This window comes from Mizuhopecten yessoensis, unplaced genomic scaffold, assembly GCF_002113885.1.
Source record: "Mizuhopecten yessoensis strain PY_sf001 unplaced genomic scaffold, ASM211388v2 scaffold7547, whole genome shotgun sequence".
Taxonomy (NCBI): Eukaryota; Metazoa; Mollusca; class Bivalvia; order Pectinida; family Pectinidae; genus Mizuhopecten; species Mizuhopecten yessoensis.
This window is the reverse complement of record NW_018407102.1, coordinates 881356-899650: the sequence shown is the minus strand read 5'-3', so window position 1 is coordinate 899650 and position 18295 is coordinate 881356. Positions and strand designations below refer to the sequence as shown.

At 35.6% G+C, this 18295-nt stretch overlaps 1 protein-coding gene across 2 annotated transcripts in view; it reads right to left on the bottom strand.

The window, feature by feature from the left end:
* Nucleotides 1-23: 23 nt before the first annotated feature.
* LOC110453927 (probable chitinase 10) overlaps nucleotides 24-18295 on the bottom strand; it is a 27841-nt gene continuing 9569 nt past the window's right edge. Inside the window, exons 1-18 of one of the 2 annotated variants that reach the window (XM_021503172.1) lie at nucleotides 17516-17627; nucleotides 16966-17011; nucleotides 16158-16334; nucleotides 15681-15937; nucleotides 12617-12741; nucleotides 12119-12242; nucleotides 11815-11994; nucleotides 11269-11388; nucleotides 10646-10844; nucleotides 9854-10024; nucleotides 8154-8410; nucleotides 6781-6905; nucleotides 6291-6393; nucleotides 4770-4955; nucleotides 3892-4011; nucleotides 1987-2290; nucleotides 448-978; nucleotides 24-240 (exon numbers count right to left, since the gene is read on the bottom strand). In XM_021503172.1, the coding sequence (XP_021358847.1) occupies nucleotides 80-240; nucleotides 448-978; nucleotides 1987-2290; nucleotides 3892-4011; nucleotides 4770-4955; nucleotides 6291-6393; nucleotides 6781-6905; nucleotides 8154-8410; nucleotides 9854-10024; nucleotides 10646-10844; nucleotides 11269-11388; nucleotides 11815-11994; nucleotides 12119-12242; nucleotides 12617-12741; nucleotides 15681-15937; nucleotides 16158-16334; nucleotides 16966-17011 (3186 nt within the window). In that variant the 5' untranslated portion in view covers nucleotides 17516-17627 and the 3' untranslated portion in view covers nucleotides 24-79. Of the gene's footprint in view, nucleotides 241-447; nucleotides 979-1986; nucleotides 2291-3891; nucleotides 4012-4769; nucleotides 4956-6290; nucleotides 6394-6780; nucleotides 6906-8153; nucleotides 8411-9853; nucleotides 10025-10645; nucleotides 10845-11268; nucleotides 11389-11814; nucleotides 11995-12118; nucleotides 12243-12616; nucleotides 12742-15680; nucleotides 15938-16157; nucleotides 16335-16965; nucleotides 17012-17515; nucleotides 17628-18295 lie in introns of those variants that run through there. The other variant, XM_021503173.1, reaches the window with a different exon arrangement.

The following is an 18295-nucleotide window of genomic DNA, read 5'->3' as shown; positions in this document are numbered from 1 at the left end:
TATACAATATTATGACTCGTCATATTTATAACTGTAACTTCTGCAATCTGGCACTTTTAGAAAAGGCCCCGCCCATAGACTAGCGGACCCAATGCCAGTTACAGTTGTTAATTCGATCGTCCCATACAGTTGGTGCTGGACAGCAGGCATGGTAGGACAGGTCGGCCTGTGCGCAGGAGAAATAGCAACTCTGGTCACAGGGGTCTGCGACAAGCTGGCCGGCAGGACAAGACATCGGTTCTACGGAATAATACAGAAAGTTAACAGTTGTACAAATAAATATATGATCAGTTCTATTTGAATTAATGTATAGTAAGGTATACTATGACTTTGATCTATTTGAAAAAAGAAAAGAATTTAATATTCCAGAGAAATGGCCAAGGATAGACCTGCTCGACAAAATATTTTGCTTTTACATATAGGTAACCATGGATGACAAGCACTTACGACAGTCTTCGTATTTGATTACGGGCCTTGGCCTTTGAGTTCTATCCGTGGATGATGGTACTCGAAGTGTGGTTGTTGTGGAAATGGCTTCCGCTATGAAAACTGATGTTCGAAATGTAGGCAGGATGTTGTCGTTCTTCTTCACATGTGGACTGGGCGTGGTTGTATCTGTGTGAGGTTCTGGTATATAAACGGTTGTCCGAAAAGTAGGCAATATTTCGTCATTTTTCTCTAATTTCGGACTGTGCTTGGTCGTACCTGTGAGAAGCTTCGGTAAAGAAACGGTTGTCCGAAAAGTAGACACGATTTTGTTATTCGTTAAAGTGGAGTTGCTCTGACTGACAGTAGTTTTGACGTTAAGCATGATTCGGGTGTCTACACTTGGCCAATCGCATGTAAGTCTTCTAATATTCCACTCGAGTCTCGGTGGACATAGACGGGTGATGGCCAATCTGAAGCTGCACTGGTAGTACACAGAGACATTGCAGGCGTCCGGTATAAACCAACCATAAGGACACACGGACGGTGGACCTAGAAACAGGTATAGAGATAGACAACATGGTTTGTAAAGCTGATTTAATATACGTTTATTAATGGCAATATATAGGTTTGAGGTTTTGATTTACCTGAGGCGATACAGCATATATACAAGTGATGATTTTTACCGATGAATAATTTGTAACATGAAACCTTCCGTATTACAGTTTTATTACAGTAAAGAAACTAACGTGAAAGCAAATATCAGCAAATGTTTCTTGTCATTCATCACTATACAATTATGGACTTTTGTGCTGGTAAATATGATGTGATATGAACCTGGAAGAGTGATATTGACTTAGGCGAAGCCGAGGTCAATATCACTCTTTCAGGTTCCTGTCACATCATATTTACCAGCACAAAAGCCCATAACTGTTTTATTATATGCTTCAACAATAAAATAAAACAAAACAAAACCAAAGGTTCTGATTTTTGTACGCGAGCCTCCGTGTAAAATTTAGCCAGGTTTGAATACAACAGTTCAGCATTGTAGCTTTCGAAGGCATCGTCTAGATTCTTTTTCTTAAGGTAAGCATGGAGAAAATGCACTGCGTGTTCAATGGCCTTTTTTACGTTAACAGCATCTTTATCCTCGAATAGTTTTGTTAATTTTCCTAACGGAGGAGAAACGTTCGCCAGCAGCCATCTTCTAATGTCGTCTGACAGATCACGTTCCAGTCTAACTGCGCATGCGCTACGACAGGTTCCGGGGAATTTCCATACAGGCTATATTTAGAAATCGATATTCACCGGATAACCAATCTACATGAGTTTTTGAGGACTGGTCACGTGTATAGGATCCGACCAATGTGATTGCGAGAAATGATCATGCATATAATAAAACATTTTAACAAACATGTCTCCCCTCTACCATGTAGTTCTACACATTATGTATCATTTATTTGACATTGCGCTTCACTGATGGATTCTACAAGGACGAAATGGACGTACCAAATTTTAAAATATACACATCTTTCTTAATATTTCTAGTACTAATCTTACCACAGGTTGCCATATCTAGTGATTTCTGTTCCATTTGATTGAGAGGCTTTGGTGATGGTAATGTTGTAGTTTTGTCTGAGGGTAATGCAAGCAGGGCTGTCGGAGAGGGACCCCTGGCTGTGGCTATTGTTGAGACTTGGTTTGCTGCAGGTGCCGCTGGAAGTGATGCGAGAGGTGCCGTGAGGACTTCCTTTAGTTTATTCATTAAAGGATATCTGCCGTCTCCACATACGTTCCTGTAGTCGTCCATATCTACCGACCAGACCATAGCCCCACCCAGACCTTTAGATCGAACGTACTGGGCCTGTAAAGATACGTTACATATATTTAACAAACCTGATGGCGTCTCTCTTACAGTGTGCTTTTGTATACGAAGTATAGTCAATGTAAGGATAGAATTTACACGACCAAACATATGTTAAAGCAAAATAAATAGAAAACAATATCGACAGCGTCAACACACAAGAGCAAATGGTAGCCAAAAGTAGAAAATAAAACAGGTAAAAAGAAAGTCGACATCAGCTACTCCGGAACGGTAAGCGGTCCCTTCATCTAAGTGATTCCGATCATGATGACCTAAATCCAGTCATGGAAAGTATGTAGGTCAGTAATAACTATGCCATTATATAAGACCTAATGATCAAGGTTTTAACTGTGAAATACTATAACTGATCAATTAAAACTTTCCTCGGCCTTGATTCTAAAGTTTTGCCTTTTACAAAATAAGTCGTCAAAAGATTGCCAATGTCAACTCAAAGGCTGAGTTTGACCAAATGCAGTTTGCGAGGTTTGAGGATGTTGGGGGATAACCACTAAATACAGAAAAAAATATAACATTTCTTCCAGATTATTTATAGTCAAATGAAAAATACATATTCTATAATTATGATGTCCCAACCTACTTGATATGTCTAACTCGATGTGCGGGTATAAGGCATGAGGTATTTGATCAAAGAAATATATGATTTCTTGTAATAACTTCCCTGTTGATAAAAGTTTTTGTGAGAAATCAGCAACCATACACAAACATATGTATTCAATACAATTCAACAGGTCTGAAGTAAAATGATTAATAAATCTTGTTCAAGGTAATTTCGACAATTATTTATAAAATGATTTATCTGATGTAAATATACCGCTTCCTTATTCATGAAATGCCTTTCACGTTTTTACATTAAGACACATTTCAATAGCTATTTACACATATTTATGGGCAAGGTATTAGTGCAGTATTTCAACAAGATAAACCAACCTCATTGGCGCTTATTCTGTTCTCAGCGTGGATTGATGTCACTATGGTAGAAAACCCTAACTATGTAGTTTATCATTATACAGGGGAAGACTCAAAACATCGCCAAAGTCATTACAACCTGTCTCTAACATTGCAATCGTAATATAGGACCTACCGTCAGCAGTGTACGTCGTTAATTCTGAATTATTTAATATATCTTATTTTTAAAATCGTTTTGATAATAAGACTTCTATTTATTAACCAAGACAAATTCAAAAGAATGATTTATATTTGATGCAGGAGTATAAGTGTCTCTGAACTTTCTTAAAGACGCAAAAGCATTATTCAATACCCTAAAGATTTAATTGGAAAAGATACCTTAGGTATTTACTATTGTACAAAGTGGATTTTGGAAACGATCGGATAATCTTGAATCTTGAAGCTTCCCCAGAAGACGAAGTTAAGTTTTCTATCAAAGAGGGTTTCTGAGTCAAGATATCTTCTATATTATTTCTTTTAATCCGTTTAGCAAATAAATCTAAATCAACAATTGAATAAATGTGTGTTTGTATGAAGAACGAAAATCCACTTGGATTACACTACCGGAGCCTGCTGTTATTACAAGAAATACGTTTCGAGACCAACAAGACAGGAAGTATAGACCGTAGGTGCACCTTAATTGCAATACTGTCCACGTCATCGTAGCCGACCCACTGTGTATCTGAGTAGGCGTACGGAACACTGCTATCGTTACTCCACTGTCGGAACCAACCACGAACCACCAGCGAACAAATCTACAACATAAACACACGATCTAATTATGATATTTGAACAAACCTTTGGATTCAATGTATCAATAATATATAGGCAAACATGTTAGCAATAACTCACAAATACACATTTAAAGAAATTAAACAAATTTATTAATGTAACTCAATGGTAAATAAATCTTGATTATAAATCCCTTTAATGTTTCTCTATTAAAGACGCTTTCGTAGATACTCCTCTAATACAACTAGCAAATTGAGTGTACCTTTATGGAGTAGTTACCGGCAGTACATCGAATCAAATAATTTGTCAACACATATTTGGTATTCAACATAGAACGTTTTTTATGTTTATCCTTATAAAACTAAAAGCTTAATGGAAATAATAATTCGGCAAAGCGGTAGATAATACGTGTTGTACACGATTGCACATTTTAAATAAACAAGGTGAACTTTGTCTCAATAAAGAATATCCTTCGGGCCGTATCCGATGTGTTTAATTCATTCTACCGAACTAATCAGTAGAAAAAAATATCAAAATATGATGTTTCACTATAGGGTTTACATAAAGTTTTTGTGACGTCTTTTAAACAATATATATCACTCGTATATGAATGTTTTCATTTATATTTACGATCACGATACTCCACAAGAAACCATTCATTATATATCTAGTCAATGATTAAATTATGCAATACAAGAAAAATAGCTTTTCATTAAATTGGAAATAACAGTAAGATAAGCTCAGTGCAATAAGATACATATGTACTGTATACTTTAACCACCTCGAAATAGGCCATGAAACCGTCTGTTTTGGTATGAGGCTGCGCCAACCCCGGGCCAACTGCCTCCGCCCCTAGGGCGTGGTCATCACTGGAACGGAGGGTAAAGGAACGCCCGTACAGGCCAAGACCTAACACCAGTTTACCCCTGGGAGCTCCCTGATTCATCCAGTATCTCACCGCGAAGTCCTACAGCACAGAGAACAGTCAGACATAGCTATACCTCCAGGAAGACTCATTGTATTCACAACTACTTGTATAATATCAATGTTTGGGTTTCAAGGTTTATAAAGTTCAATTCTTTATAACATGTTTTGGGCAGAAAATCATGTATTTTACTTAAATATGTATTCAATTTTATCTGGCAACACTTAAAGTGACCATGCCGCAATCCGTCCGAAAAATTGCGGCTGAAATTTAAGTCATACGATTTCATAAATATTGTAGAGTATTGGTATCAGCAGATTTAACATTCAAATGATTTATATTTATGTCAAGTATAACTGCTCGAAGCCTTTTCCCGACTGCTACTTGCCTCACCAGGCGTATTGTAGAAGCCACATTTACCTTATTGCCATACATAGGAAAATTCACTGGATTAACGATCGCAGAATCATACGAAAAGCGACAATGTGTTCGACTGGGTCAGATGTAATGTTGACACAATACAATTTGTTCGACTGGGTCAGATGTAATGTTGACATAAATACAATTTGTTCGACAGGGTCAGATGTTGAAAAGGGTTGAAGACTGTGTGAAACGAGTAACCAATATATGTCGCGATAAATTACAAATTCGTGAGGAGTTATTTCTGATTGAAGCACAACGTATGGGTCCTAAATCTTCCGAGAGANGTAATGTTGACACAATACAATTTGTTCGACAGGGTCAGATGTAATGTTGACACAATACAATTTGTTCGACTGGGTCATATGTAATGTTGACACAATACAATTTGTTCGACTGGGTCAGATGTAATGTTGACACAATACAATTTGTTCGACAGGGTCAGACCTAATGTTTTAACTATCAACGTACTTTCATCTTAATTCATAAAGATCTATTTCGTCACTTATTGGCTAAACTAAACGACTTTATAATTCACTTATGAAGTAGTATTAACATGCCGAAAATTTACAAGAGATATCATATTACAAGTCATTTTAAAGCGGCTCTTGGGACATACGTGACATTATGTAACTCATCGAATTCTATACGCCACGTAAGAAAATGAAATTTAATTCACGTTTGTTTTATATCTTTAACGCGTTTCACAACTTTAGTGTGATATAAACGGAAAGTGAATAACTTTTGCAATGACAGAAAACTAAGGAATGCCAGTTTAATCCTGCTGATAAGAGCAAAGAGCGAAGGTTAGAGGCATGGTTCCTTTTACTTTTCCAAAACAACAGCGAAAACTTAGAAAAACAGCTATGTATTTTGCTACTTGTTATATTATAAAGCCGTGATCTGACTAACAAGAGTATCAAAATTTGTACTGTATGCCAACTTGTACAGACTGACCTGACTGTTTTGGTCATGGCTATATAGTGGACTGTTGTGACCTGTTGTCGATTCCCAACTCCCGTGTAGATCGTACGCCATTATGTTGATAAAGTCAAGATAACTATCACAGAAGAAAACATATGGCCATAACATAAGCAAACACAACATACAATATGAAAATCAGAGAAAATTTTCCCCAATATCCCAACAAACATTAATAAAAATTCCGCAATACTCAAGAAAAAACTATTCGAATACAAATAATTCAACATGAATAGACGGCATATGAACTATCAGTAAAGCGAGACTTGATATGCGATGATGCGGATAATATTCACCTAGCAATTATCAGTACTTAGCTTACTGTTCATGATTACTACTCTAAGCTCTTGGAAGTTAAACCTTTTCAAATGAATAAAAAGAGTTTTAAATATTTCAGTGGTCATTAATTTAAAAACAAAATCACGTCCAAGTTGCAGTAATTGCATATGGACCAGTGACTACGTACCTGGCTAGTTTCCGTATTTCGTATCCACTGTCGATGACGGAACGTCCCCCAGAAACTGCGGCTGTGAGAAGAAGGCGTGGCAAACCAGTGGTGCCGGCAGTTCGATCAAACTCCTGTCGTAAACCCTGTATAGACCAGGAACGATATACTGACTTAACTACATAACAATTATAAACCGTGTTTTAAACCCTATATAGACCAGGAACGATATACTCCTATATAGACCAGGAACGATATACTGACTTAGCTATAACGTTTATAAACCGTGTCGTAAACCCTATATATATTAGGAACGATATGCTGACTTAACCATAACGTTTATAAACCCTGTCGTAAACCCTATATAGATCAGGCACGATAAAATGACTAAACTATAACGTTTATAAACCCTGTCGTAAACCCTATATAGATTAGGAACGATAAAATGACTAAACTTTAACGTTTATAAACTATGTCGTAAACCCTATATAGATTAGGAACGATATGCTGACTTAACCATAACGTTTATAAACCCTGTCGTAAACCCTATATAGATCAGGCACGATAAAATGACTAAACTATAACTTTTATAAACCCTGTCGTAAACCCTATATAGATCAGGAACGATAAAATGACTAAACTTTAACTTTTATAAACTATATCATAAACCCTATATAGACCAGGAACGATATACTGACTTAACTATAACGTTTATAAACTATGTCGTTAACCCTATATAGACCAAGAACGATATGCTGTCTTAACTATAANGAACGATATGCTGGCGTAACTATAACGTTTATAAACCCTGTCGTAAACCCTATATAGACCAGGAACGATATACTGACTTAACTATAACGTTTATAAACCCTGTCGTAAACCCTATATATATCAGGAATGATATGCAGGCGTAACTATAACTTTTATAAACCCTGAATAGAATATTATATTGTCAAAACATGAACATAATTATATTCAAAGAAGGTACCGAGACAATGGCAATTACTGAAGATACATAACAAAAGAAGGAATAAATATTACGAATGTTAAAGGCCGGCAAGCAAAACTGTAAAACATTCTGTACCGCATGTGGCATGTGTTAACATGTATTTCGTCATTCCGGCATGGAGAGTATATATGTCAATAAGGACCTCAGATGTCTTGAAAATGAAAATAAGGTTACGATGACGACCGTTTTACGGTAAAGACTGTGATTTTTAGATGAGTTTTATTTTCCGCAAATGTTATTAAACAATGATATTAAACAATGTTTGTGGAAAAAAACCCAACAGAACAATACAAAACAAGGATATAAACTTCCTGTAGAAAATGAATGAATGCAAATATCATTAGAACATAATGAAAAATCGTACAAACACTTGACCCATGCTTACCTTAACAAGGGAAGTAAATCGAAATTTGTCTATTGGTGGACTCCCACGACTTCCAGGGAATTCCCAGTCAAGGTCTAGACCGTCAAACTTGTACTTCCGGAGGTACTTTACGGCATTGCTGGAGAAGGTAAGGATATTATGCGGGGTCGCCACCGTGTCTGAAAAGGCATTTGTTCCATGGGACCAACCTCCGATAGCTAACAGGACAACTAAGTGAGGCTGGACAGCCTTCAGGGCCTGCACACGGCGATACAGATCTGTGGAAAACAATAATACATCATATACCTAAAGTTTTATGCTTAAGAACTTTCCACCCTTCGTAATACACATGTTTTTCTTGTCGTATTTTCGTGTCGTCATTTCCGTATTGCGTTTCGGGCATTCCATTACCGTAGTGTTAATTATAGTAACACCGGGTAAACAAAAGTACACGTGCGTGACGATGATATGTTAACACCCGATATCGAGACTTACTAATAACTTCGAAATCATGTGCAATTACTCGTACTTCAGAAATAAAGCTTATGATACAAAGATAATAATTAACTCACAGGAAAACACTGACATACGATCAGAAGGTCGTATATAAATAAGAGGCGCATGGAATGCAGACTGATGTGTTTTGTTTACCGACCTCACATGTACGTATCACGTGCTAACAGTAGTTCACAAGCTCTTGGTCGCTACGACTTTTGTTGTCGAGCAGCGAGTTATGCTCTGTCAGATAAATCGGTTCACAAATGCAATTACAATACTCTGTGAAAATAGTGGTTTGTAAAATATCAGGATCCCTATAAAATGCAAGTGCATGTACGTGCACGTAATAACGGCATGCCATGCGATAGCCTACGGTTACATATGTACCTGACATGTTAATGTACCATGCGTAAGCGGGCTATGGAATGATGTCCAAAGTGTAACATGATTGAGAGTAATTTTGTTCCATAAAAGGACAGTAAATTGACAATTGAATATAGTAATTTAATTTATTTCCGTCGTTTTTGGTATAGTTAATGAAATAAGTGTCATTGTATAAATTCTATCCCTGTGCAAAAAGTTCCGATTTTTTTCAAGGTAGACAACTCTCATCAGGATCAAAATAATTGTAAAATGTAAATTAAATGAATTATAAAGACTTTGTGTGTATTTGGTTCAAGTTTTTCACTCTTTTTGTATGAAACTATGTGTCCTGTTTGCACTTAGATTGTATTAAATAACTTTTATCCATACAATTTCAATAAAAAACGCTTTTTGTAACATTTTGTAGATATTTTATGATAAATAAAATATTTGTAGGGTTGATAAGCAATGTTTCTTTTCATTATTTTATTGCTGTTATAGTTTTTAATAATGCCACACGCTCAAAAAAATGTGAAAGTGTTGAATTTGACAAAAATTCAATTTTTCGATATTTTTTACAAAAAATCCCCAGTTTATCGGAATTGCTTTGATTTTCATAAAATCTTCTCTACATAGTGACATAACCATTATGTGAAACTTTCATTGAATTCTGCTGGCTAATTGCGAAAGGGTGGAGCTTCCTTAATCATAATGTTTTACCTGAGTAGAAAGTATATTTTTGGCTAAGTCCTTTTACATACTGTACAGTTTTTAACATCATTTCATGCAATTTCAATTTTCAGAAGGATTCTGAAAAATGTGTCATCCGTACTGTTCGTGAATTTAGGTTTCAAACTTACCATGATCGTTCGGTTCGAATGTGTGGATATCATTGTTCTCGAGTTTAGCAAACGAGAAGATGATGTGTGTGCAAAGGTCGGGGTCAATATCCTCTGGGACGAAGGTCAAAGTTTTCGAACGGTGTTGTGACCAGTTGGTATAGTAACACACGCGCTTGTACTCTTGATTGTCTGTAAAATACGGCAAACATTCAATTTTAATTCACAATAAAACCCCACGACAAAATCAGCATCTTATCAATAAAGGTCCATTTAAAATACGTTAAACTTATAGCATTCTGCTCGATTCATGCGATAGATTTTCCTCTTCCATCCCTGTGCCGTATAAGCGTTTTCCAGTTAAAATATGTCATGTCTTTTAACACAACAGGGCCAAAAGACAGAAAATGGCTTCACGGTATGTGCATTAATAACCATTGAAATCGAATTAAGACATGCCTCAATGGTGCCGATATAAAACTGGGTCATTGCAGATTGTATGTTTTAGATCAGTTCCTATTTCAAGTAATTCATGAAATAACTTTAAAAATTTCATATCAGTTCATCAATTTTGTAGGAATATGACTTTAGGTTGGAGCTGGCAACCCATTCCCTGGTTTACGTTTTTCTAGTTTTCACAAAAAAGGCTAGTAACATGAAACATATTTTCAGCATTTAACTTGTGTTAGAGCAGTTTTTTGGAATACGGGCCACTACAAAATTTTGTGTTTCAATAGAATGTTATACATTCTGTAATGTTTCTTAGCCAGGATTGAACACGGCATTAGTAAAAACCCTGCGTGGACTACTTACCAGCTTGGACCTCGTCAGTAGAGTGGAGAGAAACATGCCGTGGAACATATGGTACCAGACCCGTGTTGTCATTTGGAAGAACATCTCGCAGTTTACCTAGTATAGGGTTTGGACCGTTCCCACATTTCTCTCTGAAGTCGTCCATGTCAATAGCCCAAACCATGACGCCCCCTAAACCACGTGACTTGATGTAGTTTGCCTTGAATGGAAATATCCTAGCGATCATTGTCTTGTTGGAGCTAGATATTGGCATAGGTTATGATTTTGAGCGTTTTCTGGTGCGTCGGACATTGCTTGACAACTTAATGTAAATAGTACAATCACAGTTCTATAGGAGTTGTGAAGACAGTATTTGTTTTAATTTAAATACATACAAAAGGTCCTCATTTTATTGAAGTTACATACGCAAACAAACCACAGTTAAAATGTCAAGTGCAAATGAGTGATGGCTAATATCAAGAGGCGGTGTTTTCTCATGCAAAGAACAAAGCGTTTCGAAGGGCATTGCCAAACGTCCCTGAACTGTTTATAGGAAAAAGCATATGGGATACCAACACAAATTATCACTAATATTTGGAGCATGTATTCTTTGAGTGAGGGAGAATGATATCAGGGTGGTCTACCTTAATGGTGACACTGCGTATGTCGTCGTATCCCACCCACTCGTCGTCGTAGTACGCGTAGGGTACCTGGTGTTGTTGGTGCCACTTCTGCGTCCAGCCATTTTGGAGATTTTGGCAAATCTGGAAAAAACATAAAGAAACTAAGAGTATCGGACTTAATGAAATGGACATGATTATGCATCACAACCCTGCCGTATTTGTAAAACACCTTCATGTACACGAGTTATGTATACCATTACGTGTAAACATAATTTAGTATTGAAGTTCCCCAAAAAGGTCATTTGAGGGTTCCGCATTGAGCGTGGCTTTTGTAGCTACGGTGGATCTTTTTAACTTCTAACAGTTGTTTCCTCTGGTGGATCACTTGGATCAATAGAATGCCCCAGACGAATAAAGTATATTATATGTTTATTACCGAAAGTTTTTTGCATTTTACTAACAAAATGATAAATACACTTTCAATATGTTTGTTCATGATACCAAGTTTCGTTGGTAACTATCTACATGCAAATATACTGATGTACCTCGCACAGCACGCATAGCTACCTCAAAGTAGGCAAGGAACCCCGCCTCGGAGGTAAACTTTCCCGGACGTCCAGGCCCCATCGCCTTATCACCCATTTCTGTTCCATTGATTGTCTTGAAAGTCCTTCCATATGTAGCGATGCCAAGCATTAACTTCTCTGGAGGGGCACCATTGGACAACCAGTACGTCACCCCCCAGTCCTGTAGACACAAATCAAATATAGTTAAACTGCATTCTCTTCCCGGTACTTCTTATTGGATTGTTTGTAATTCAATCTTCATGCTGGGGTATATATACGAATTGGAATCTTGTATTGTGACCTACCTGGTTCAGTTCCGCCATCGCCCACGACTCGGACTTTCGGGGGTAGAGCGGACTGTTGTGGCCGAGGGTGTGGTCCCAGGACCCGTGCAGGTCATATGTCATTAGGTTGATAAAATCCAGATCACTGTAACATCAACAGTCTATGTTATTCTCCCATCAAACCTTGAATTGTGTTGGTAGTCACTGTACTAGCATTCCCACGAAATGCAATACATAGTGAATGATGCTTGGTCTAGTTCTCATTAAATACTGTTTCTATCAAATCATACATGAGTTACAGAAACGAATCAACTTTTAATAAACATTGATAAATGATTTTTAATTTTATCTTTTTAGATGCACAAACATCAATTTTGCTCTAGTATCGTTCGTTTTGAACACCTACTTAAAATGTAGTCCCGGTTTGTATATGTATATTTTCTGGTATGTTACCTTCCATGCAAAAACTAAAACAACTCGTGTTTTGTAATTAGTTAAGCATATCATCTGTAGCCATACTTTGATATCTTTTCAATTTCGTAACCGGCTTGGACTACTGGTTTGCCTATTGGTACTGCAGCCGTCAGTAGAAATCTTGGTAGGCCAGTCTTAGTCGCTTCCGCCTCGAACGCGCTCCGTAGGATCTGGAAAGATAAATATAAAAAAAATAAATCAACTAACAGATAATTCATGATATATTCGTTTGGTTTCCAATCGTTTTTACAGGTATATAACTTCAATCGGTTGTACTTGCGTGGTAAATTGATCAACGATAATATGATAACCTTTTCGAAATTTGAGGTTTTGATAAATATTGTTCTATTTTTACTGAAGCATATGGACTTTTCGAGATACTGTCCTAGCGCAACCCTTTTCCTGTAGCGTATAACCATTTCGTACATGTAAGCCCATTAAGAGATCCTTAAGATCAACGGAATGAACATCCTTATCTAAAATATGTATAGAATATGATATTCTGAAACACAATATGAAATTCTGAAACAAATTCTGATATTCTAAAACAATATATAATATGCACACTGTGATATTCTGAAACACAATATGATATTCTGAAACACAGTATGATATTCTGAAACACAATATGAAATTCTGAAACAAATTCTGATATTCTAAAACAATATATAATATGCACACTGTGATATTCTGAAACACATTATAATATTCTGAAACACAATATGATATTCTGAAACACAATATGATATTCTAAAACACAATATGATATTCTGAAACACAATATGATATTTTGAAACATAAAATGATATTTTGAGTTTGAATGAAAGTCACTGTGATGGTATACATGGTGTTAATACACCTTTCCGACTGATAGAATATTTGATGTTGGCAATGGGACGGTTAATAACATTTAAAAAATAGACCTGCTAACCGGAATGGTATTATCTTGATAACGACGTAATGTAAATAGAAATCATTCTTACGAAATCAGCATGTTTGTGCAATTTATGTTCTTTGATAAACATAGTATGAAGATTGAAATATTAAATTAATCAAGACATTTTTTTTTAGAATTAATCAAGCATTTCTGTAATTAGTTATAGATTAAGCTGATAAATCACGAGACGGTTGTATAATATGTGAGTTACTTAAAAATCCGCGAAAGTCTAAACAAAATCTTACCGTATTGTACATAATTCTTCTTATGTGACTGTATTGACGATTTACATTTTATTCTAAAACAAGTTTAGAAGAATAAGAAGAAAACTCTGACGATTTAACAAAATGTAGGACACTTGAACTCCGGATTTATAAAACCGTCTATTGACACCTAATATTTGGAAAAGGCAGTAATGTTAGAAACAATAATGGTGTTAGAATTGATTGTTGTGTGAGTTGCCTGCCCTAGAAAATTACTAAAGTTCCATAATTTCAACCGTCACATCCATCCACATTCTAAAGTTTTAGAAAATGATCTTTGGATTGGTTTCGAATTAAGGTTAAGAATCAGTAAAGTTCGCTTTACAGAGAATTCTTGTTAAAGTCCAGATTGTTACTGTGGATACATCCATATAATGATATCTTTCACATTTTTTTCGAGTGCCATTTTGTTTTCCAATGAAAGGCTTATCAGGTCCAAAACTGAATAGCTTGGATAAATGGGTATAAAATACTCAATTCATACGTTATTAGAAATATGTATAATTTCTTCAAATCCAGGAACAGATTTAAGTTGTAGTTATATGTACATATATTATTACATTTCTGTCTCTTTCCCTTGAACCATGTAATTCTATATTTATGATATACGAACGATACAAATACGTTGTTATAACTTGTGTATAATCCGTTGTTTCAACCTTTTCGCAATAAAACATTACTTAACTGAAGCGAACAAACATTATAATTTATACAGTAGTTTTATAACGCCTTGTTTAATTTAGGAAATTACTCTAAGGCGCTTTACAGTATATGATCGTTTTAGGGAAACAAAAGCACAATAGAATCATATAACTATTAACTATATGATTAGCATGCTGGTCCTCAGCTGTCTATAGGGTGATATGGCAACTACACGACTCCATGTGTATAAAGGGTTACATAGCAGATAAAAACAAGTGAATCCGAACATTTTTCTCGAATTGAAAATCGATTTCAAGATAACAAATGGTAAACTATTTCCCAAAGTGGAAGCTACCTTTCTAAAACAACGATTTTTAATGTTCACTGTACGATAACATCGCGTTACGCGCTCTATTGGTGATGCATGTAGATTAAATTATAGACCATCGGCGATATGGTGTGTATGGATAAGATAAAACAGAAGGTCTGTGCAAAGTGGGTTTTTTGCCCCCTGAATTCAACAAAAATCAAACGCTTTAATTGAATCTTTTTTCTCTCATTTTTTACCACTTCCTCAATACTTTTATGACAGTGTAGTTGACATGATAATATGAGATGATAAAATAGTTTGTTAATTTTGTCCTGTAAATGTCATGATAATAACGTAGAAGTATCAAAATTGTAGTTAACAATGATTTGAAAATTCAATCAAACACTTAAAAAATAATATACATTAGTAAACATTTTTATAATATTTTGTTACGAATTACAGCATCAAATATTACAAATTTCACCATCAACCAACAATTTGGCTTTCCAACGATATAGAGATAAAAAAAAAAGCAGTGTCATATATTTCTTCTTTTATTGTTATGTTCAGGTGAAGGCGCTACAACCTTGCAACCAGGGGCATAACCTATACAAAGGATGCGCCCTGACTTACAATGAATATCATTAAAAATGGAAACGTATAATATAGTTTTCTTTAAAATATTTTTCATAAGATAGAAATGTATTTTCAAAAAACAGCCATGAAATAACGTTATGTTGTCGGGCAAGAGTTTAATCAGGGACAGATTTTAATAACGAGCACTAGACGGTATTGATAACAAAACAATCAAATTTAAAACAAAAAGTCGAATTGGTCGAGATGGCTTATTCTCCGTCTGAATAATGAACTAATATTAACTTATACTAACTCATGTTAGTATTGTTTAAATGTATATACTAGTAAAAATAGTGATGAAACATATGTTCGAAAACTCACGCGTATCAATTGTGTGAACCTCAATTTGTCACCAGGTAGACTACCGCGGGAGGCAGGGTACTCCCAGTCTAAGTCCAACCCGTCCAGGTCCCAGGCTCTGAGAAAGGCGATCACATTCCTGGCAAATGCGTCCATGTTGGTGCGGGAGCTGACTAAAGAGGTGAAAGGCGCTGAACCGTGTACCCATCCTCCAAGTCCGATTAGTACCCTTAGATAAGGGCTTACTTCTTTCAAACCAACCACTCTTGCTAAGGTTTCTGTGTATAACAACAATATAGATTTTCAGAGAAAATATCAATGAAAGTTACAAATATTCTAAGATCTGGATTTGAAAACAATAAACAATTTTTATTTTTATTTCCTGTTTCACGATTGAAAGTCATGAGTTTTTGGTCATTTGATTTTATTCACAGTTCAATAATAAAACCGCTCAAAGATGGTTTAACGTGACGAAGGTTTGAATGAGCCTTTACCGACCTTCTTCTGTGAGATCTTGCAATCCTATGTTGCTGCCATCCACAGAAGCAAAGGCGTAGATGATATGGGTACACAGGTAGGGGTCTATATTTTCAGGCGTAAATCGCCCTTCTCCTCCGCGATATTTAGACCAGCTGGCGTAGTAACACACTCGTTGATAACCACTGGACACACTCTCTATTGAGAATACATTGACAACTATAATGTAAATCTTTTAAATATAGTATAGATGAATTTAGATTTAAAAATCTAACGATAAAATGTTAAGTGTTTTGTAGAAAAATAGTTACATTTGTAGGCAAATTACAATAATTATTGCATTAGTCGAAGTTGTGAGATGATTAGTTTATTTATGACTTGAAACTCTTTATAAGGCAATATATGAATGATAAAACACTATAAAATTATGTGGTATAAATAATTGAGTACTATGTATGTTTATGGTGATAAATGTAAAAACACTATATATGCCAAAATGAAGGACAAAAATGATTAAGGGAGTATAAATTAATGGAAAAAAACTCAAATATGGCAATGCAAATGATAAAATACCGTGCAACAAATAGAAATGACTAAACTCGTTATATATTAATATTAATTATTAATTACATGTAGGTAATATGAATTATAAAACATCATATATAAAAATATAAAGTAGGGAAAAAACGACAATATAGACAATAAGATACTATGCAAACAATTGATATAATAAATCATGATACGGCAAAATAGTGTAAAATAATATATATATATACGGTAATATAAATGAAAAAAGTAATCTATTTCACTGATGTGGTATATCACTTACCGAACAACATCAAAGTAAGGCATAACAGTGACCAGAGTGACGTCATCTGTCAAAATAAAATGAACCATATCCTGATATCATGGAGGGACAGTCAGAAATAGTCGGTGTGTATAATCGCCCCCTCGGTACCTAGAGTCACTGACCACTACGCGTATACACGGTGTCCGTACAACACTAACCACTACGTACACGGTGTCGGTACAACATTGACCACTAAAACCTTTCACGTGTCCTGGTCAGTGGGACTAATTACTTACTTACATGTACCTGTGTCCAGTTCAGTGTCTTGGACTCACGCCGATCTCATTATACGCATTATGGTATTAAATGTGCCTATATAGCAGCGACCACGTGTTTTTCGGGACCAAGCTTAAGACAAGTGCTGAATGTGTCGACTTGAAAACGGAATGTGGAATGTGCAGTATGAGAACACAAGTGGACGACAGAGTGATTTGATATACATAAGTCAAATGAATTATCTTATTTGATTTCAAAAAGTAACTACCGACTGGTGTTTTTACAATTAAAATGTTTTCTCTAACTAACTTACCGTCTTATTATTTTCCAAGTATTTCTACATGTAGAGTAGAGAGAGATCCGTTTCTCCTTGTTGTGGTATATGTAAATGCATATGCACTTGTGACGCACAACCCGCAACAGAGGTTTTCTGAGAATACATTTTACAGTGAGATCAACCAGTATGTACCTTGTTATAACCCCGGGATGACGATAAACAGTAGTCAAACGATCGCACTCCCGGGGATTTACAGCAACTGTGAATAACAATATATTAATCGAACTTTCTGAAAAGTAAGTCAACCGTACAAAACGTGAGACAATGGAAATTGTTATCATATGATGGTAAATGTACAAATAAGCGAACGATAACAAAGTAGGGCTTTGTGAAGTAGAGAATACGGCGAAATTTCTTATCATTTTCAAAGTTGTACACACCTTGATTACAATTAGCAAACCTATTATTATCTGATCAATTCAATCATCAATAAAATATTCAACATTTATTCATGTTTAAGTACATACCTGGCCGTCTAGTCATGCCTAAGTAAGATTAATATTTCCCCTTAAGTAAAACAGCCACAGGAAGTTAGCACCGGATTCGTTTTTCGTTATTCGAAAAACGAAAAACGAATAACGAGGATCAGCAGTGCTTTTTAATATCCAGAAAACGATTCTAACACATTAAGGCCAAATACGGCAGTGTTTATGTGTATGAGTTCGAAGAACGAAGAACGAAAAACGAAAAACGAATAACGAGTTTTCCCGTTATTCGTTATTCAAAAATTATTTTTTGTTTTTCGTTATTCAAATA